General features: G+C 74.9%; 1 protein-coding gene across 1 annotated transcript in view; it reads right to left on the bottom strand.

The window, feature by feature from the left end:
• Nucleotides 1–16,047, bottom strand: part of PI4KA (phosphatidylinositol 4-kinase alpha) — a 76,512-nt gene that overhangs the window by 40,539 nt on the left and 19,926 nt on the right. Inside the window, 11 exon segments of the mRNA XM_029049217.2 lie at nucleotides 2,958–3,008; nucleotides 4,289–4,457; nucleotides 6,600–6,703; nucleotides 7,036–7,219; nucleotides 7,532–7,578; nucleotides 7,580–7,628; nucleotides 8,711–8,843; nucleotides 9,575–9,704; nucleotides 11,437–11,537; nucleotides 12,709–12,900; nucleotides 15,298–15,394. Coding sequence (XP_028905050.1) covers nucleotides 2,958–3,008; nucleotides 4,289–4,457; nucleotides 6,600–6,703; nucleotides 7,036–7,219; nucleotides 7,532–7,578; nucleotides 7,580–7,628; nucleotides 8,711–8,843; nucleotides 9,575–9,704; nucleotides 11,437–11,537; nucleotides 12,709–12,900; nucleotides 15,298–15,394 — 1,257 coding nt within the window.

Here is a 16,047-nt window from a genome sequence, read left to right as displayed (position 1 = left end):
CGCGGCGAGCTTACGGTCTTGGGGGGGGGGGGGGGGGGAGACGGGCGTTAATTACGATACGGATTACGTGACGGATAGCGACACGGAGCGCCGGGCGGCGGGACGAACAGAGGGGAGCCAGTCAGAAGAACCCACAGGCGGAGAGCTGCCCCGCGGGGTCTTCGCGACCCGGACGGGCGGATCGGGCTCCGATCCCCGAGGGGGGCCCCGGGACCCCTCTCCGGTCGCCCCCTCGGGCGGGCCCCCGGGGCCTCCAGGCGCTCCGCTTCGGAAAAGGCCCAAGTCCCCGGCGGGGCTCTTTTACGGTATTCGTCGAGCGCTTACCGCCGCCGGCCACGGCTAACCGGGCGGCGGGGCGGTACGGGCCCGTGCGGTCGGACACGGCCCCCGTCCCACGGGGGGCCCGGCGGTCTCCGGCTCCGTTTTACGGACGAGGGAACCGGGGCCCCGAGAGGCCAAGCGACCTGCTCGGGGTCCCGCGGCAGACGGGCGGCGGAGGGCCCGGGGTCCACCCGCGAGGCCTCACCGCTTCCCGGAGAAGACCACCGGGCCTCCCGCTCCGAGTGGCGTTTTCCGGCCCAACCGGAGGAGGGAAAAGGAGGAGAGGGGACCCGGGGTCTCCCGGGAGGCGCACGGTCGCGTACCCTCACGGGTCCCCGCGCCCGCCCCCGGAGCCCCGCGTGGGAACCCTTCCGGGGGGGGGGGGGGTTTCCCACGCCGGCCGCTCCCATCCGGAGTTGGACTTCGAGAGAAGGGGCTGGGCCCGAGGGGACGGTGTGGGGGCGCGGGAAGCCCCCCCCCCCCCCCCCCCCCCGCCAGAGCCTCCCCTCTCGACTCCGGAGACCGCCGACCCTCACCCACCCGGGGGCGGAAGGAGAGACGGGGGTTTCCGTCCCCCTCGCGGCCGCGGAGCCCGCCGGGGCGCTGGGAAGGGCGGGCGGAGGCGGGCGGGGAAGGGAGAGGAGGGAGGCCGCACAGTTCCAGCCCCGCAAGGCTCTGGCAGGAACCCGGGCCCGAGACACCCACGGGTCGACAGAGGCCCGGGCCGCCGCCGCCGGCGCGTCACGCCGGCGCGGGAGCAGTCGGCGCGTCGACGGGGCGCCCGCTCGGGGAGCGGCCCCGCGCCGGACGTCGGGGACGTCCGGAACCAAGAAGCGACGCCTTCCCGGCCCGGGAGGCGGGCGGGAAGACGGGGCCGGGCCGGACGGCCTCGACGGCCCTTCCTCTCCTCCCGGCGCCCCGCGCACGCCCGGCACGCACCGTTCCGCCTCCCGATACGAACGCCTCCTCCGCCGGGAAGCGGCACGGGGGCCGGGGAAGGGGAGGCCTGGCCTTCCAACCCCGGCTCCGTCACTCAGCAAATGAACGGCGGGATCCGTCGAGCGCTCACCCCGTGCGAGGCGCCGTTCTCGGCGCCGGGGGATACGGGGGGAGCGGGCGGATCCCGCGCGGGGGCTCGCCGTCTTCGTCCCCATTTTGCCGAGGCCCGGGGGAGCCGAGGGGCTCGCCCGCAGTCACGCGGCCGGCGGACGCCCTCCGACTCCCAAGCCCGGGCTCCCTCCGCCGAGCCACGCCGCCCCTCTATGTCATCCGCCGGGCGGGCGGGCCACTTCACTCCTCTGCGCCTCGGCCCCCTCGCCCGCCAGACGGGGGACTCGATCCGGCTCCCTCTCCCCGCGGAGGGCCCGTCCGTTCCGTAGCATTTACCGAGCGCCCGCTACGTGCGGAGCCCTGGGCCGAGCGCTCGCGACGGACACGTCGGCCCCCGACAGAGACGGTCCCCTGCCCTCTGACGGGCTCACGGTCTGATCGGGGAAGCGATCCCCACGCGTCCGACCCCATCGGGCCGGCGCTCGCCACGGCCATCGGCGCCTGGCATCGCCACCCGACCGGGACCGCGATCGGCCGACGACGATAACGGCGGATTTATCACACGCTTATCGGGGGCCGGGCACCGTCCCCGCCGCTCGTGCGGACGCAGGACGGTCGATTCCCACGTGGGTCGCGCATTCTGAGTAGGCGGGAGGACGGACGCCCGGGTCCCCGTCGGGCCGCCGAGGGAACCGAGGCCCAGAGGGGCGAAGCCCCTCGCCCGAGGGCGCCCGGCGCCGGGGGCCGAGCCGGGATTGGCACCCAGGTCCTCCGGCTCCCGGCCCCTTGCGAGCCGCGCCGCTCCCCGGTCTTCGGGGCAGCGGGCGGAACCACCGGCGGCGCGGCGGAAAGAGCCCGGGCTTGGGAGTCCGGGGTCACGGGTTCGAATCCCGGCCCCGCCCCGCCCGGTCGGCCGTGGGACCGCGGGCGAGTCGCTTCGCCGCCCCGGGCCTCGGTCCGCTCGTCCGGAAGACGGGGATTAACCGTGAGCCTCACGCGGGGCGACCCGGAGACCCGGTGTCTCCCCCGGCGCTCGGAACGGCGCTCCGCGCGTGGTAAGCGCTCGACGAATACCGACGTTATTCTTCTCCTCTGGGCCTCGGTCCCCCCGTCTTGAAGACGGGGACGAGGACCGCGAGCCTCCCGTGGGACCGGCCGACGGGCCCGGGTCTCCCCCGGCCCCGCACGGAGTAAGCGCCAGAACGAATCCCCACGTCGTCATCGCGACCTCCTCCTTCTCGGGCACGACGAGGGAGGTGCTGCTCCCCCGGTTCAGGCCGGAGAAGCAGCACGACCCCGCGGAAGCCCTCGGGGGCGTGGGCACCGCCGATCTGCTCGACCGAAACGGGGATCGTCCCGGAACGTCCGACGGCAAGACGGTCACCCGTCGACGAGCGATCCGTTGAGCGCTTGACAAATACCGGCGTTACCGCTACCCCTACGCGTTCGGACCGTTCCATCCCGTCACCGCGGCGGGCTGGCGGGAGACGGAGGCGGCGGCCGGGACGCTCCATCGGGCCCGCCGGCCCCGGGAGACGGAGAGGGGCCCGCCCGCCCGCCGCAGTCGACGGGGCCCCGTCACTCACCACGGCGATAACGGGAATGAGCACCCCGAGGTTCCCGGCGCTGCTGGAGGCCTGGAACGCAAAAGAAGAGCTTCAGGGCCACCCAACGCCGGGCCACCGGGCGGCGCGGCCCAGGGGGCGAAGCGGGACCCCGGGGGTCGGAAGGACGAGGGTTCCGATCCCGGCTCCGCCGCGGGATCCCGGGCGGTGACGACGACGACGACGTCGGTACCCGTTAAGCGCCGGCCGGGCGCCGAGCACCGCTCTGAGCGCGGGGGGGGGGGGGGGGGGGTGCGGGGTCGTCGGGTCGTCCCACGCGGGGCTCGCACGCTTTTAATCCCCGTTTTCCAGATGAGGGAACCCGGGCCCAGAGAAGCGACTCGCCCCCCAGTCACGCAGCTGACAAGTGACGGAGCCGGGGGTGGAACCCGTGACCTCCGCCACCCAAGCCCGGGCTCTTGCCGGGGAGCCGCGCTGCTTCTCGAGCCGCCAGTCCGCCTGACTCCTCCGAGCCCTCGGGCCCCTCACCTTCAGTAACGGATGACGTCGGGCGTCCGTGAGGCGCCGAGGACCGGCGTGCGGGAGCGGCCGTCCTGCGCGCCGGGGGAGGGGGGGGGAGGGCCGGGATGCAGGGTGAGGCGGGTCGTCCCTCGTGGGGCCCCCGGTCAATTAAACCCCCGTTCTACAGACGAGGAGAAGGGACGGCCCGGAGGGAGGGAAAGCGACTCGCCCCGGGGTCGCCCGCGGGCCGAGCGGCGGAGCCGGCGTTCGAACCCGCGGCCCGACTCCCGAGCCCGGGCTCCTCCCGCCGCGCCCCGCGCCGCCATCTCCAGAACGGTGGACGGAGGACCCCGCGGAGGCCCACGTGGGGTCGCCGGGCCGCGTCCCACCCGACGGACCCGTATCGACCCCCGGCGTCCGGGCCGGTTCCGGGAGGGAGGGAGGGAGGGCGACCGTCCGAGGGATCGAGGAGCGGCGCGGCTCGGTGGCGAGAGCCCGGGCGCGGGGGATCCGGGGTCGCGGGTCCCCGTCCCGGCGGCCCGCGGGCCCGCGGGCGGGTCCCCCCGCTTCTCCGGGCCTCCCGCAGAACGGGGCCGGCGACCGGGAGCCTCCCGCGGGGCCGCCCGCCGACCCCGCGTCTCCCCCGGCGCTCGCAACGGCGCTCGGCCCGCGGCGGGCGCTCGGCGGACGCCGCCGTTATCATCGTCGTTACCATTCGAGGAGGGAGGGCGTTGAGGGCCCGGGGCGGGGCGAGGGGTGGGCGGCGGGCGGGTCGGCGCCGGGGGAGGGAGGCGCGCGGGGCGGGAGGGGGCCGGGGGCCGGAGGGTTCCGAAGCCCGCGGCGTTCCCTACCTTCAGAGCCGGCCCCTTCTCGCTGGCCCTCTCGCTGGCCCGCTTGCCCTCCAGCCCCAGCTGGACGAAGAGCTCCAGGAGGTTCATGAGCAGCTCGTCCACGAGGTGCTCGCCCTGGACGTTGGCCGCGATGTTGGCCAGCGCGTTGATGACCGCCAGCGAACAGTGCCTGCCGACGGGTCGCCGGGTGAGAGAGCCGCCCCCGCGGCCCCGTCTCACCCCCCGGTACGCCCGGCCGCGGAAGACGGGGGGGGGCCGGGGAAGAACGGCCGGACGCCGCCCCTCCGCGCGCACCACGCGCTGCATATTACGGCGGGAACGAGGGGGAGGCTCCCCGCGCGCGGGGCGCTCCGCCGTCCTCTCCCAGACGCTCAGAACGGCGCTCTGCGCGCGGCCGAGGGCCTGGGCGACGGAAGGGCCGGTCCCCCATCCCCCCCCCCCCCCCGAGACGGGTCGCTGCCAGGCCCGACCCGGGCCGACCACTCGTTCCGGGGGCGGGAGGCCTCGGCCCGTCCGGGCCGACCCGGTCGGCCCGCGGCCGCCCGGCGGCGGGCGGCGAGCGCCCCGCCGCCCCAAGCGGCGCGGCGCGGCGGGAGAGGGCCCGGGCTCGGGAGTCGGAGGTCGTGAGGCCGACGCCCGGGCTCCTCCGGCGCGCGACCGTGGGCGAGTCGCTTCGCTTCTCTGGGCCTCGGTTCCCTCGTCCGGAAAAGGGGGACTGACCGGGAGCCGGACGACCCGACGACCCCCCTCTGCACGTAGTGAGCGCTTAACGGATACCGACGTTATCACCACCGTTAAGACGGTCTGAGAATTAGGGGAAGATCCACGACCCACGGTGGCCGGGCTGGGGGTACCGGGCCCCGCGCCTTGTCTGATTTCCGCCGGAACCCCGTCACCTCTCGGCCCCCCGGGGGAGCCGTCGAACCGCCTCGTCCGTCCCGGGTCCGTATTTTCCGAGCGCCTACCGCGTGCGAAGCGCTCCACCGAGCATCTGGGAGGGCGACGGACGGATCGGCGGGATTTGGCGCGGCGGACACCGCGTCAGCGCTTGGGGGAGAGGACCATCAGGGGTGACGACGACGACGACGTCGTCGGTATCCGCGAAGCGCCGGCTACGTGCCGGGCACCGTTCCAAGCGCCGGGGGAGACGCCGGCTTCTCCTCTCACCGGAGGCAGGGAACGTCGGTATCTGTTAAGCGCTCGCGACGCGCAGAGCACCGTTCTGGGCGCCGGGGGGGGGGGGGGGGGATCCGGGGTCGTCGGGCCGGCCCCCGTGGGGGGTCGCGGTCTCCATCCCCATTTTCCGGAGGGGGTCACGGAGGGGTGAAGCGACTCGCCCCTCCCCCCCCCCGCCCCGGTCACCCAGCCGCCAAGCGGCGGGGCCGGGATTCGAACCCCTGACCTCCGACTCCCAAGCCCGGTTCCTGTCCGCCGAGCCACGGGGCTTGCCGAGACGACCGGCACCCGGAAGACGGAGACGAAATCCTCTCCCCGGCGACTTCGATCTGCTTCCTTTCGAGGGACGAGGGGCCGCTCGGCCCTCCGGGTTTAACAGCGGGTCGTCCCCCGCGGGGCTCGCGGTCCTCATCCCCGTCTTCCAGACGGGGGAACCGAGGCCCAGGGAAGCGGGGCGCCTCGCCCGCGGCCCCACGGCCGCCAGGCGGCCGAGCCGGGATTCCATCCCCCGACCGCCGACTCCCTCCGCCGAGCCGCGCCGCTTCGGCGGAGCCGCCGCGGCCTCGCCGGCCGTTCCGGCTTCTCGCCGAAGCCGCGCCGGGCGTCGAGGGGGGTCGGACGATGACGACGACGGGGATGGGGCCGCCGCCGATGACGTCGGCGTTCGTTAAGCGCTTCCCGCGCGCAGAGCTCACTACGCGCAGGCGACGGCGGCTGGGAGGCGGGGTGATGGAGCGGATGGGCCGCGGCTCCTCGTCCCGGCCCCGTCCGCCGCGCGACCCCGGGAGAGGCTCCCGGCTCCTCTGGGCCTCGGTCTCCCCCGTCGCCGGAGGGGGCTTCCGACGGCCGCGCGGGGCGGGGCCCGGGTCCAACCCGATCGCCTCCCACCCGGTACCGTGCCCGGCGAACAGGGATCGCGTGGAGAAGCGGCGTGGCTCCGAATCCCGCCTCCGCCACCCGGCAGCCGCGGGGCCGCGGGCGAGCCGCTCCTCCCGGCGACCCCGTCCGGGACGGACCGCGAGCCTCACGGGGGACGGCCCGGCGACCCCGGATCTCCCGCGGCGCCCGGCGCCTAGCGAGCGCTTAGCGGACGCCGACCCCGCTGCGGAAGAACAGATCAATAAAGCCAAAGCACCTGTAGCCGTGGTCCTTGGAGTCCTTGGCGGCCGAATAGACGACGGAGCTGGCCTTCACGCTGATCTGCTGGAAGAGGTTCCACACCTCCTGGTAGATGTATTGCTGCGAAGGCGGGCGAGAGGAACGCGGGCGACGGACCGTCAGACGACGCGGAGAACGCGGCCCGGCGCGGGCGGCGCGGCGGAGAGGGCCCGGGCTCCGGAGTCGGGGGGGCGGGGGTCCGACCCCCGGCTCCGCCGCCCGTCGGCCGGGCGACCGGGGGCGGGTCACCTCTCCGGGCCCCGGCGGCCTCATCTGGAAAACGGGGATTGACCGGGGAGCCTCACGCGGACGGGCCCGCCGAGCCCGGATCTCCCCCGGCGCCCGCGACGGCGCTCGGCGGCCCTTCGATACCCGACGTCACCGTCGTCGCGGGCCTCGGGGCCCCCCCTTACGTTCCCGGTGATGACCAGGCAGCCGAGCTGGTCGACGATGAGCACGTCCAGCGGGGAGGGCGGCTGGCAGAACTTCTGCTGCAGGATCTGCAGGATGGGCTCCATGACTCTGGGGTGTCGCGCAGCGCCACCGGCGATGTGCCCCAGGGCCCGGATGGTGTGGTCGGGGATCAGATGGGCGTCCCTGCCGGGGGCGGGGAGGGCGGGCCGTCCGGCGGCGTCCGGCGCCGGCCCGCCCGGGGCCCCTCGCTCCCGCCGTCCCGTCCCCCCCCGCCCCGGCGGCCCGCCGACCCCGGAAAGGCGGTCTCGGGGGGCCCCGCCGCCCTCCCGGCCCCACCCGGCCGGGACCCGCCCGGGACGAGAGCCCGGACGCGGGGAGCCCGGAGACCTGAGTTCCGACGCCGGCTCCGCCTCTCGGGCGAGCGGGCCTCGGTCTCCCCCCCCCCCCCCCGGTGAAGGGGATTCACCCGAGCGGGGGAAGGGGCCGGCCTCTCACTTGTCGCTCTCCTGCGAAATGTAGAGGCGGTTGGAGAGGCCGGCCAGGGAAAGCCTCCACGATCACGGGGTCCGTCGTCAAACCGGCCTTCAGGCACCTGCGGAGGCCCGGAGGCGGCCGGCCCTCAGGCTCGGCCCCGCCTCCCCCGGGGAGCGGCCGGGCGCCGGGGAACCCGGGTCCGGATCTCCGCGACCCCGAGCGGGTCACCTCGACCGCCCCCCGCCCCCCCGGGCCTCGGGTCCCCCCGCCGGCAAGGCGGGCGCTGGGCACCCGCGACTGGAACACCAACCACCACGGCGGTACCCGTGGAGCGCCTCGCTCGGTGAGGACGGCACCTCCCGCGCGCCCGCCGCGTGCCCGGCGCCGTTCCGAGCGCCAGGGCGGATGGGGGGTGATCGGGCCGGCCCACGTGGGCTCACGGGCCCTGATCCCCTTTCACCCACGAGGCGAGCGAGGCGCAGCCAGGTCGAACGACTCGTTCGAGGTCGCCCGGCGGACGGGCGGCGGGGCGGGGATGGGAACCCGCCGCCTCCCGACTCCCGGGCCCGTGTTCCACCCGCCGGGCCACGCCGCTTCCCGCGGAGACGGGAACGGGGAGTCCGCAGGACGAGAGACGGGTCCCCGTCCCCCCCTCCCTCTCGCGACTAACCTCCCGACCCGCTCCCTACCCCGGCGCTCGGGGAAGCGGCGAGGCTCGGCGGGCGGGGCCCGGGCATCGGCGGGTCGCGGGTTCCGAATCCCGCACCGCCTCGGGGCGGGCCGCCTCACTTCTCCGGGCCTCGGCTCCCTCGTCCGTCCCGCGGGGATGAAGACCGCGAGCCCCGTGGGGGGCGGGGACCGTGTCCAGCCTGGATCTACCCCGGCGCTCAGGACACCGCTCGACGCGCGGTGAGCGCCCGACGAGTGCCATCGTCATCACCGCCGTCGGTCATCGCTACCCGCGTGAGCGTTTAACGGAGACCGCCGGGATCGGCAGGTTGGACACGCCCTGGCCCCGCTCACGCCCGCCCCGTGCGCTCGGGACAGTGCCCGACGCGGAGCGGGCGCTTAACGGACGCCGTCGTCGTCACGGTGAGCGTCCGACCGACGCCACCAGGATCGTGAGGCGGCACGCGCCCCGGCCCGGTCCCACCGGCCCCCCGTCCCGGGCGGGGGCGGGGGTCCCCTCCTCTCGCTGACCGGCAGATGCTGTCTATGGCGATGTCCCGCAGCTGCTCGTACATGGACGGCTGGCTCCTCTTCCCGGACATCACGCTCAGGGTGGACTCGGAGTGCTCGTCGGTGACGCTGATCTTGATGTCGCCGCCTCCCGCTGGACCCCGCCGGACACGGACACGGGGGACGTCGGGCGGAGCGCCCCGGGTCGGGCCCCCCGAACCCCCCCACCCGCCCGCCGGCCTCCTCCCCGGGCCCGGCGCGGCTCCCGAGACCCTTCGGCTTGGCCGGTCGGAAAACGAAACCAGGGGCCCGAGGCAGTCGCGGCGGCGCCGCCGGGACGGACGCAAAAATCGTCGGGTTGGACGCGGCCCCCGTCCCGCGGGGGGGCCCGGGGGTCTAAGAGGCGGCGCGGCGGCCGGAGCCGGGCTCGGGAGGCAGAGGTCGTGGGTTCCGATCCCGGCTCCGCCGCGGCCGTGGGACCCGGGGGGGGGGGGGGGGGGGGCGCGAGTGGCTTCTCTGGGCCCCGGTTCCCTCGTCCGTAAAACGGGTAAGACCGTGAGCCTCCCGCGGGACGATCCGATGACCCCGTATCTCCCCCGGCGCTCAGAACGGCGCTCTGCGCGTAGTAAGCGCTCGGTAGACACCTCCGAACGAACCAACGTCAACGACTGTGAGCCGGCCCCGTTCCCGGCCCGAGCACGCCCCCGGCTCGCGCCCCTTGCCGCCCGGGCGGCGGCGCGGCGGAGGCGGCGCGCGGGCGAAGCGGCGGCCGCTCCGGCCGGCCGGCGGGCCCGGGGGTCCCGCGGCCCGGAGGACGACCGGACCCGCGCGAGGAACGGGCGGCCCGTAGGCCGCGAGGCCGCCCCGCCGGTGCCCCGTCGGTACCTGAGTGATACTGGCTGTGGTACTTGTACAGCTTGACCAGAACGGGCGACGGGATGACCAGGAAGTCCCGGAGCGACGGCGTCACCGAGTGGACCACCACCGGGAACCTCTCGCACAGGCGGCCCAGGCCCTGCGACGGAACCCGCGTCCGGTTCAGCGGCCTCGCGGGCAGGCCCGGGGCGACCCGGGGGCGGAGGAGGAGGAGGAGGAGGAGGAGGCCGAGCCGACGGCCCCCTCGCCGACCCCTCCGGGACCCGAGGGGCGGCGTGGCTCCCGGGCTCGGGAGTCGGAGGCCCCGGGCTCCGATCCCGGCTCCGCCGCCGGTGGTCTCTAGACCGTGACCTCGTCACGGGCGGGGCACGTGTCCGCCGACCGACAATCGCGCTGGCATCTGTTAAGCGCCTACTACGCGCGAAGCACCGCTCTGAGCGCCGGGGCGGACGCGAGGGGAGCTCGCCGGCCTTCACCCCGTCTTACGGAGGGGGCCCGGAGAAGTGGGGGGGACTCGCCCCGAGTCACCCAGCTGACGAGCGGCGCGGCCGGCATCGGACCCCACGGCCTCGGTCTCCCAAACCCGCGCTCTCTCCACCGGGCCCCGCTATGCCGCGCTCGGCAGGGCGCCCGGGACAGAGCCCCGCACGCAGCGGGCACTCGACCGATACCCCCGGTCGGTCGTCCGCTGCCGCGTGACCTCGGGCGAGTCGCGCGGCCTCTCGGGGCCCCGGTTCCCTCGCCCGGAGGACGGGGATTCCCTCCCGCTCGTGCCGCGAGCCCCACGCGGGGGCCGGGATTCCGGGCCACCCGGTGGGCCCGCGTCGCCCCGGCGGCCGGGCCGGGGCCGGGCTCGTGGCAGACGCGTGACGGAAGCCGCGATCGTCGCCGGCTCCTTCCCTGTCAGGTGGGGACTCGGCACCCGCTCTCCCGCCCGCTGAGGCCAATCGATCCGACCCATCGACCGACGGATCGGGCCCCCGGCGGAACCGGGATTACGGCCGACCCCGTTATCCGGCGTCCCCCCGGCGCTCGGGACGGCGCTCGGCACGTGATAAGCGCTCGACCGATATCTCAAATGGCAACCGGAAGCCTCGGGGCTCCCCTTCCCCCTTCCACCAGGAACGTCTGGAACACGACGAGAGGAGGAAGGGAACGGGGGCTTGGGGGGGGGGGGGGGGGGGGGGGGCGCAACTGTTTTTTTTCTTTTTTAATGCTACGTATTAAGCACTCAGAGCGCACCGGGCGCCGATTAAGGAAGCTGGTCGGGTCGAACGCGGCCTCCGTCCCACACGGGGCTCACGGTCCGGATCCCCGCCTCATTCACCCGGTAGCATTTACCGAGCGCTTACCACGCGCAGGGCACCGCACCGAGCGCTCGGAACGGACGGGTCGGCAACGGGCAGAGACGGTCCCCGCCCACCGGCCGGTCCACAGTCTAACCGGGGAGGTGACCTCGGGGCGGTGACAGTCGGGGACCGGACCGCCGAGGGAACCGAGGCGTGGAGAGGCCAGGCGCCTCGGGTCTCCGGGCGGCGGGGCCGGGATTAGAACCCGGGCCCCTGCGGCTCCCGGGCCCGCGCTCCCGGGCGGGGGTCCGACCGGGTTTCGGGGGCGGCCGAGTCCGCGACGAGGGCGACGCCGAGCCCGGGAGGAGTCCGCGGGCCCGGACGGAGCGAGGAGGAGCGGGCCCCCCCCCCCCCCCCCCGTGGGCCCGGGAGCCCCCCGACTCCGGGGAGACGGGGCCGGCGGCGGGGCCGGGCCCCCTCCCCGCGGTCCCGGCCGCTCCCTCCCGTCGCGGCCCCCGCCCCGGGGCGGAGGGGAGCGGGGGGCTCGGAACGCGGTCCGGCCGGGGGGGCCCCCGGACCCACCTGCAGGCAGCAGATGAGCAGGGGCAGGTGGGCGATGATGACCTTGCTGGACGTCTTGGACTGCAGCTTTTCCGACAGCTTGACGCACAGGTTCTCCGCCCCTTCGGCCCGGGACGACAAGCGCCGGGACGGTTCCGAGAGAGGGAGGAAGCATCGTCCGTTCATTCGCTAGCATTTATCGAGCGCTTACTACGTGCGGAGCGCCGGACCGAGCGCTTGGAATGGACAAGCGGGCAGGAGACGGCGACGGCCCCCGCCCTCGGACGGGCTCAAGGTCTGATCGGGGGAGACGGACGGGCGAGAACGACGGCGACAGACGGGATCGGGGGGGGGGGGAAGAACGTCTCATTACGACGACAGCAAATGAACAGAATCAGGGTGACGTGCAGCTCGTTCACGAAACGAGAGCACCGGCGCGCGCGCGCTCTCGCGCGTCCCCACGCCCGCCCCTCCACCCGGGACCGCGGCCCCCGCAGAGAAGCACGCCTATCCGTCCGCGCGTCCCGGGAGGCAGCCCTCCCGGTCGAAGGCGGGGAAGGCGCTCCCCGATAAGGTCCCCGTTTCCCTTTCTACACCTCGCCTGCCTCGACGCCGACCCCCGGACCCACGTCCCGCCCCTGGCCTGCGACGCCCGCCCTCCTCGGATCCCGCGGACCCCCACGCTGTCCGCTTCAGACCCTACCCGAAGTCACATCCCCTCCAAGAGGCCTTCCCGGATCAACCCCCCCCCCCCCCCTTTCCCCATCGTCCGCCCCCTTCTGCGTCGCGCCGACTCGCTCCCTTCGCTCTCCCCGCCCACCTCGCTTCGGTATTTATCTGTCATTTCATTTCTTCGACTGCCGCCCGTCATCCCCGCCTCCAGGCCGTGAGCTCGATGAACGTCGCTGTTCATCGCCGCGTGGCCCCAGGCGCTCAGCGCGGCGGGCGTTCCGCACACGGTAGGCGCTTAATAAATACGACCGAACGGATCCTCCCCCCGGGGCCCCGACGGACCTGGATCTTCACCCTTCGTCCGCCCCTCCCTCGGCCTCCCGGCCCTCCCGTCCACATCCGCAACCCGCCAGACCGACGTCCGTCTCTCCCTCTAGACTGTCGGGTCGCCCGCCGATCCCGTCCTCTCCCGGGCGCTCGGTCCGGGGCTCCGCGCGCCGAAAGCGCCCAGTCGATGCAACGGCCGTCGGGGCCCTCTCCCCGCACGCGGTCAGCGTTGGATCGACGGGACCGATCCGGCCGAGCTTCCGGCGCGGAGGCGGGAGCCCCCGGGGCGCTCACCTTGCTCGTCCTTGGCCGCCCAGACCATGAGGTCGACGCAGGCGGCGTTGGCCTGGCAGCGCAGCTTGAGGGGTCCGAGCCGCTGCTGGAGCCGGTCGGGGTCGTGCAGGATCTTCTGCAGCTCCGCCTGGCTGCCGCTGAAACGCTCCAGCACGAAGTCGTGGGTCTCCTTCACCAGCGCCGTCGGCACGTCTGAGGCGCGGGGACGGGGAAGAGGACGAGGACGGCGATGGAGACGGGGACGGGGACGGAGTTGGGAACGGGGCAGGAGTAACGTCGGGATCCGTTCCGCGCCCACTGCGTGCCGGGCACCGTTCCAAGCCCCGCCGGGGGAGATCCCGGGTCGTCAGGTCGTCCCACGGGAGGCTCGCGGTCTTAATCCCCCTCTCAGGGACGAGGTCGCTGAGGCCCAGAGAAGCCGAGCGACTCGCCCACGGTCCCACGGCCGCCAAGCGGCGGATGCGGGATTCCATCCCCTGGCCTCTGCCCCCCGAGCCCGGGCTCTTTCCACTGAGCCCCGCTGCTCCTCGGGCCATCACCCCCGGGTCACGCCCCCCCCTCGGCCGCGACGAGGGCCCGCCCGCACCCCGGCCGGGCTCCGGGTTCCCCCGCCGGGTCCCCCCGGAGGGACCACCCCTCTCGCCCTCCTCCGGACGAGGAGACGGAGGCCCAGAGAGGGCGGGGGGCTCGCCTCTGGCCGCCCGGCAGGCCGCGGGCAGAGCGGGGGTCGGTCCCGCTGCCGCCCGGCGCGGGGGGGGGGGGGGGGCGGGACGGCGTCCCGGGAAAGCCGGACGCGACGACGTCGACTCGGCCGAGGCCCCGGGCTCCGACTCCCGGGACCAAGAGCCTCCCGGGCCCGACCCTCCGCCCCCCCCGCCGGCTCCCCCGAGACGCCCGGTGGCTCGGTCGCACCTATCGAGCGCTTACCGTGCGCGGAGCGCCGCGCTACCGTTACCGATTCTGGTATTCGTTCCGCGCTTACTAGGCGCCGAGCACCGTCCCAAGCGCCGGGTGGATACGAGGCGGTCCGGTCGCCCCACGTGGGGCTCGCCCTCTCCGTCCCCGTTTTACGGACGAGGGAGCCGAGGCCCGGAGAGGCCGAGCGACTCGCCCACGGTCGCCCGGCCGAGAGGTGGCGGCGCCGGGATCGGGGCCCACGACCTCCGACTCCCAAGCCCGGGCTCTTTCCGCCGCGCCGCGCCGCTTCGCTGTGCCGTAGTCTGCGAGGTACCGGACGCTCGGGAGAACTCTCCGCCGAGTTCCTCGGGAACCTCCGGCTAAAGCCGTCCGCTCTGCGCCAACCAACGGCCCCCGACCTCTCGGGACGCCTGGTTGATCCCGTCCGTCCGTCTCCCCCGATCGGACCGCGGGCCCGTCAGAGGGCGGGGACCGTCTCTGTCCGTCGCCCGTCCGTCCGTTCCAAGCGCTCCGCGCGCGGCGAGCGCCCGACGGATACCGTCGAACGAACGGGTGGAACGCGACCTAACCGGGGTCCGACCGGTGCCGTTCTCTCCCGGCTCCCCTCCTGCTCCTTTCTGGACCCCGACCGTGCTCATCGTACCCCGGTCCTCTCCCGGGCGCTCAGTGCAGCGAGCTCCGCACGTATCGAGCGCTCATCGAAACCGACCGACGGCCGGCCGTGGAGAAGCAGCGCGGCCCCGTGGCCCGGGTCGGCGCCGGAAGGACCCGGGCCCTAAACCCCGGCTCCGCCGCCCGCTTGCCCCGCGACCTCGGGCCGATCGCCTCTCGGCGCCTCGGTGACCTCGCCCGGAAAACGAGGGCTAGCGACGACGATCCGGTATCCGTTAAGCGCTCGCCACGCGCCGAGCCCCGTCCCGAGCGCCGGGGGGGGGGGGCACGGGGTCGGCAGGCGGTCCCACGCGAGCCTCGCGGTCTTCATCCCCATTTTCCAGATGAGGTCGCTGAGGCCCGGGGAAGCCAAGCGGCTCGCCCACCGCCACGCGGCTGCCGGGCGGGGGATTCGAACCCGTGACCTCGGACTCCCAGGCCCGGGCTCCTTTCGGAGGACGCACCCGTTCCGCGGGGCCCGGGGTCCCGCCCGTACCCGGACGACTCCCCCGTCGGCCTCTCCTCTCCCCTGCCGCCTCGCACCCCCCCCCCCGGGAGAAGCCGCGCGGCCCAGCGAGGGGCGACGCGGCCCCGCGCGAAGAGCCCGGGCCCGGGAGTCGGAGGACCTGGGTTCGCTCACCGCCCCCGCTCCGCCCCGTACCCGCCGCGTGACCCGGGGCGGGTCGTTCCGCGTCTCTGTGCCTCAGTTCCCTCATCCGGAAAATGGGGATCCAATCCCCGTTCTCCCTCCGACTTAGAGCGCGAGCCCCCCGCGGGACCGGACGATCCCGTGGCTCCCGAATCGCTGGGTGCGTTCATTCCTTCGATGGCATTTACTGGGCGCTTACTACGTGCGGGGCGCCCGACTGAGCGCCCGGAACGCACAGACAGAGACGGTCCCCGCCCTCCGACGGGCTCGCGGTCTCATCGGGGGAGACGGCTGGACAGGAACGGCGGCGATGAACGGAATCGGGGGGGGGGATGATTCCCCGCGGCGCACCGCGGCGGCGGGTCACGCACCTTTCGTGTGGTACAAGGTATCCCTGAGCATCCTGAACATGGCGACGTGGAGAGGGTCGCTGAACGTCTTGTAGTACAGCTCCAAGCCGGGATTGGCCTGCGGGGCGAAATGCGGAGGGTTCGAATCCCCGGCGCGGCCTCTCCTCCCTCCCGCGCAGTCGCCAGCTCCGTCCGAGACGACGACCCGTCCCGCGCCCGGCCGGATCGGCCCCCTCGGGGGGGGAGCGGCGGGGTCCGGCGGAAGGGGCGGGGGGGGGGGGGAGACCTGGGTTCCGACCCCGCCTGGCCCGGCTGCGTGACCTCGGGCGAGGCGCTCGACACCCCCGGCCGGGCCTCGGGTCCCCTGGCCGTAAAATAACAACGCTGGTATCGGTTGAGCGCTCCCGAGGTGCGGGGCACCGTCCCGAGCGCTGGGGGAGACACGGGGGGATCGGGACGTCCCCCGTGGGGCTCGCGGTCTCGATCCCCGTCGGACGGACGGGGGGACCGAGGCCCGGAGGAGTGACTCGCCCACGGTCACCCAGCCGCCAAGCGGCGGAGTCGGGATCCGAACCCACGGCCTCCGGCCCCCGAGCCCGGGCTCTTGGCACCGGGCCGCGCCGCCTCCCCGGCGTAAAAGGGGGACGCGGTGCCCGCTCTCGTTCCCCCGGCGGGGCGGGGACTGCGTCCGGCCTCCCGGTCCCCCATCTACCCCGGCGCTTACTACGGCGCGCGGCCCTCAGCGAATCCCGGCCCTGCCGCTCGTCGGCC

This window comes from Ornithorhynchus anatinus, chromosome 21, assembly GCF_004115215.2.
Source record: "Ornithorhynchus anatinus isolate Pmale09 chromosome 21, mOrnAna1.pri.v4, whole genome shotgun sequence".
NCBI classification, from domain to species: Eukaryota; Metazoa; Chordata; class Mammalia; order Monotremata; family Ornithorhynchidae; genus Ornithorhynchus; species Ornithorhynchus anatinus.
The sequence above is the reverse complement of the archived record's forward strand: the minus strand, read 5'-3'. Positions and strand labels throughout refer to the sequence as shown.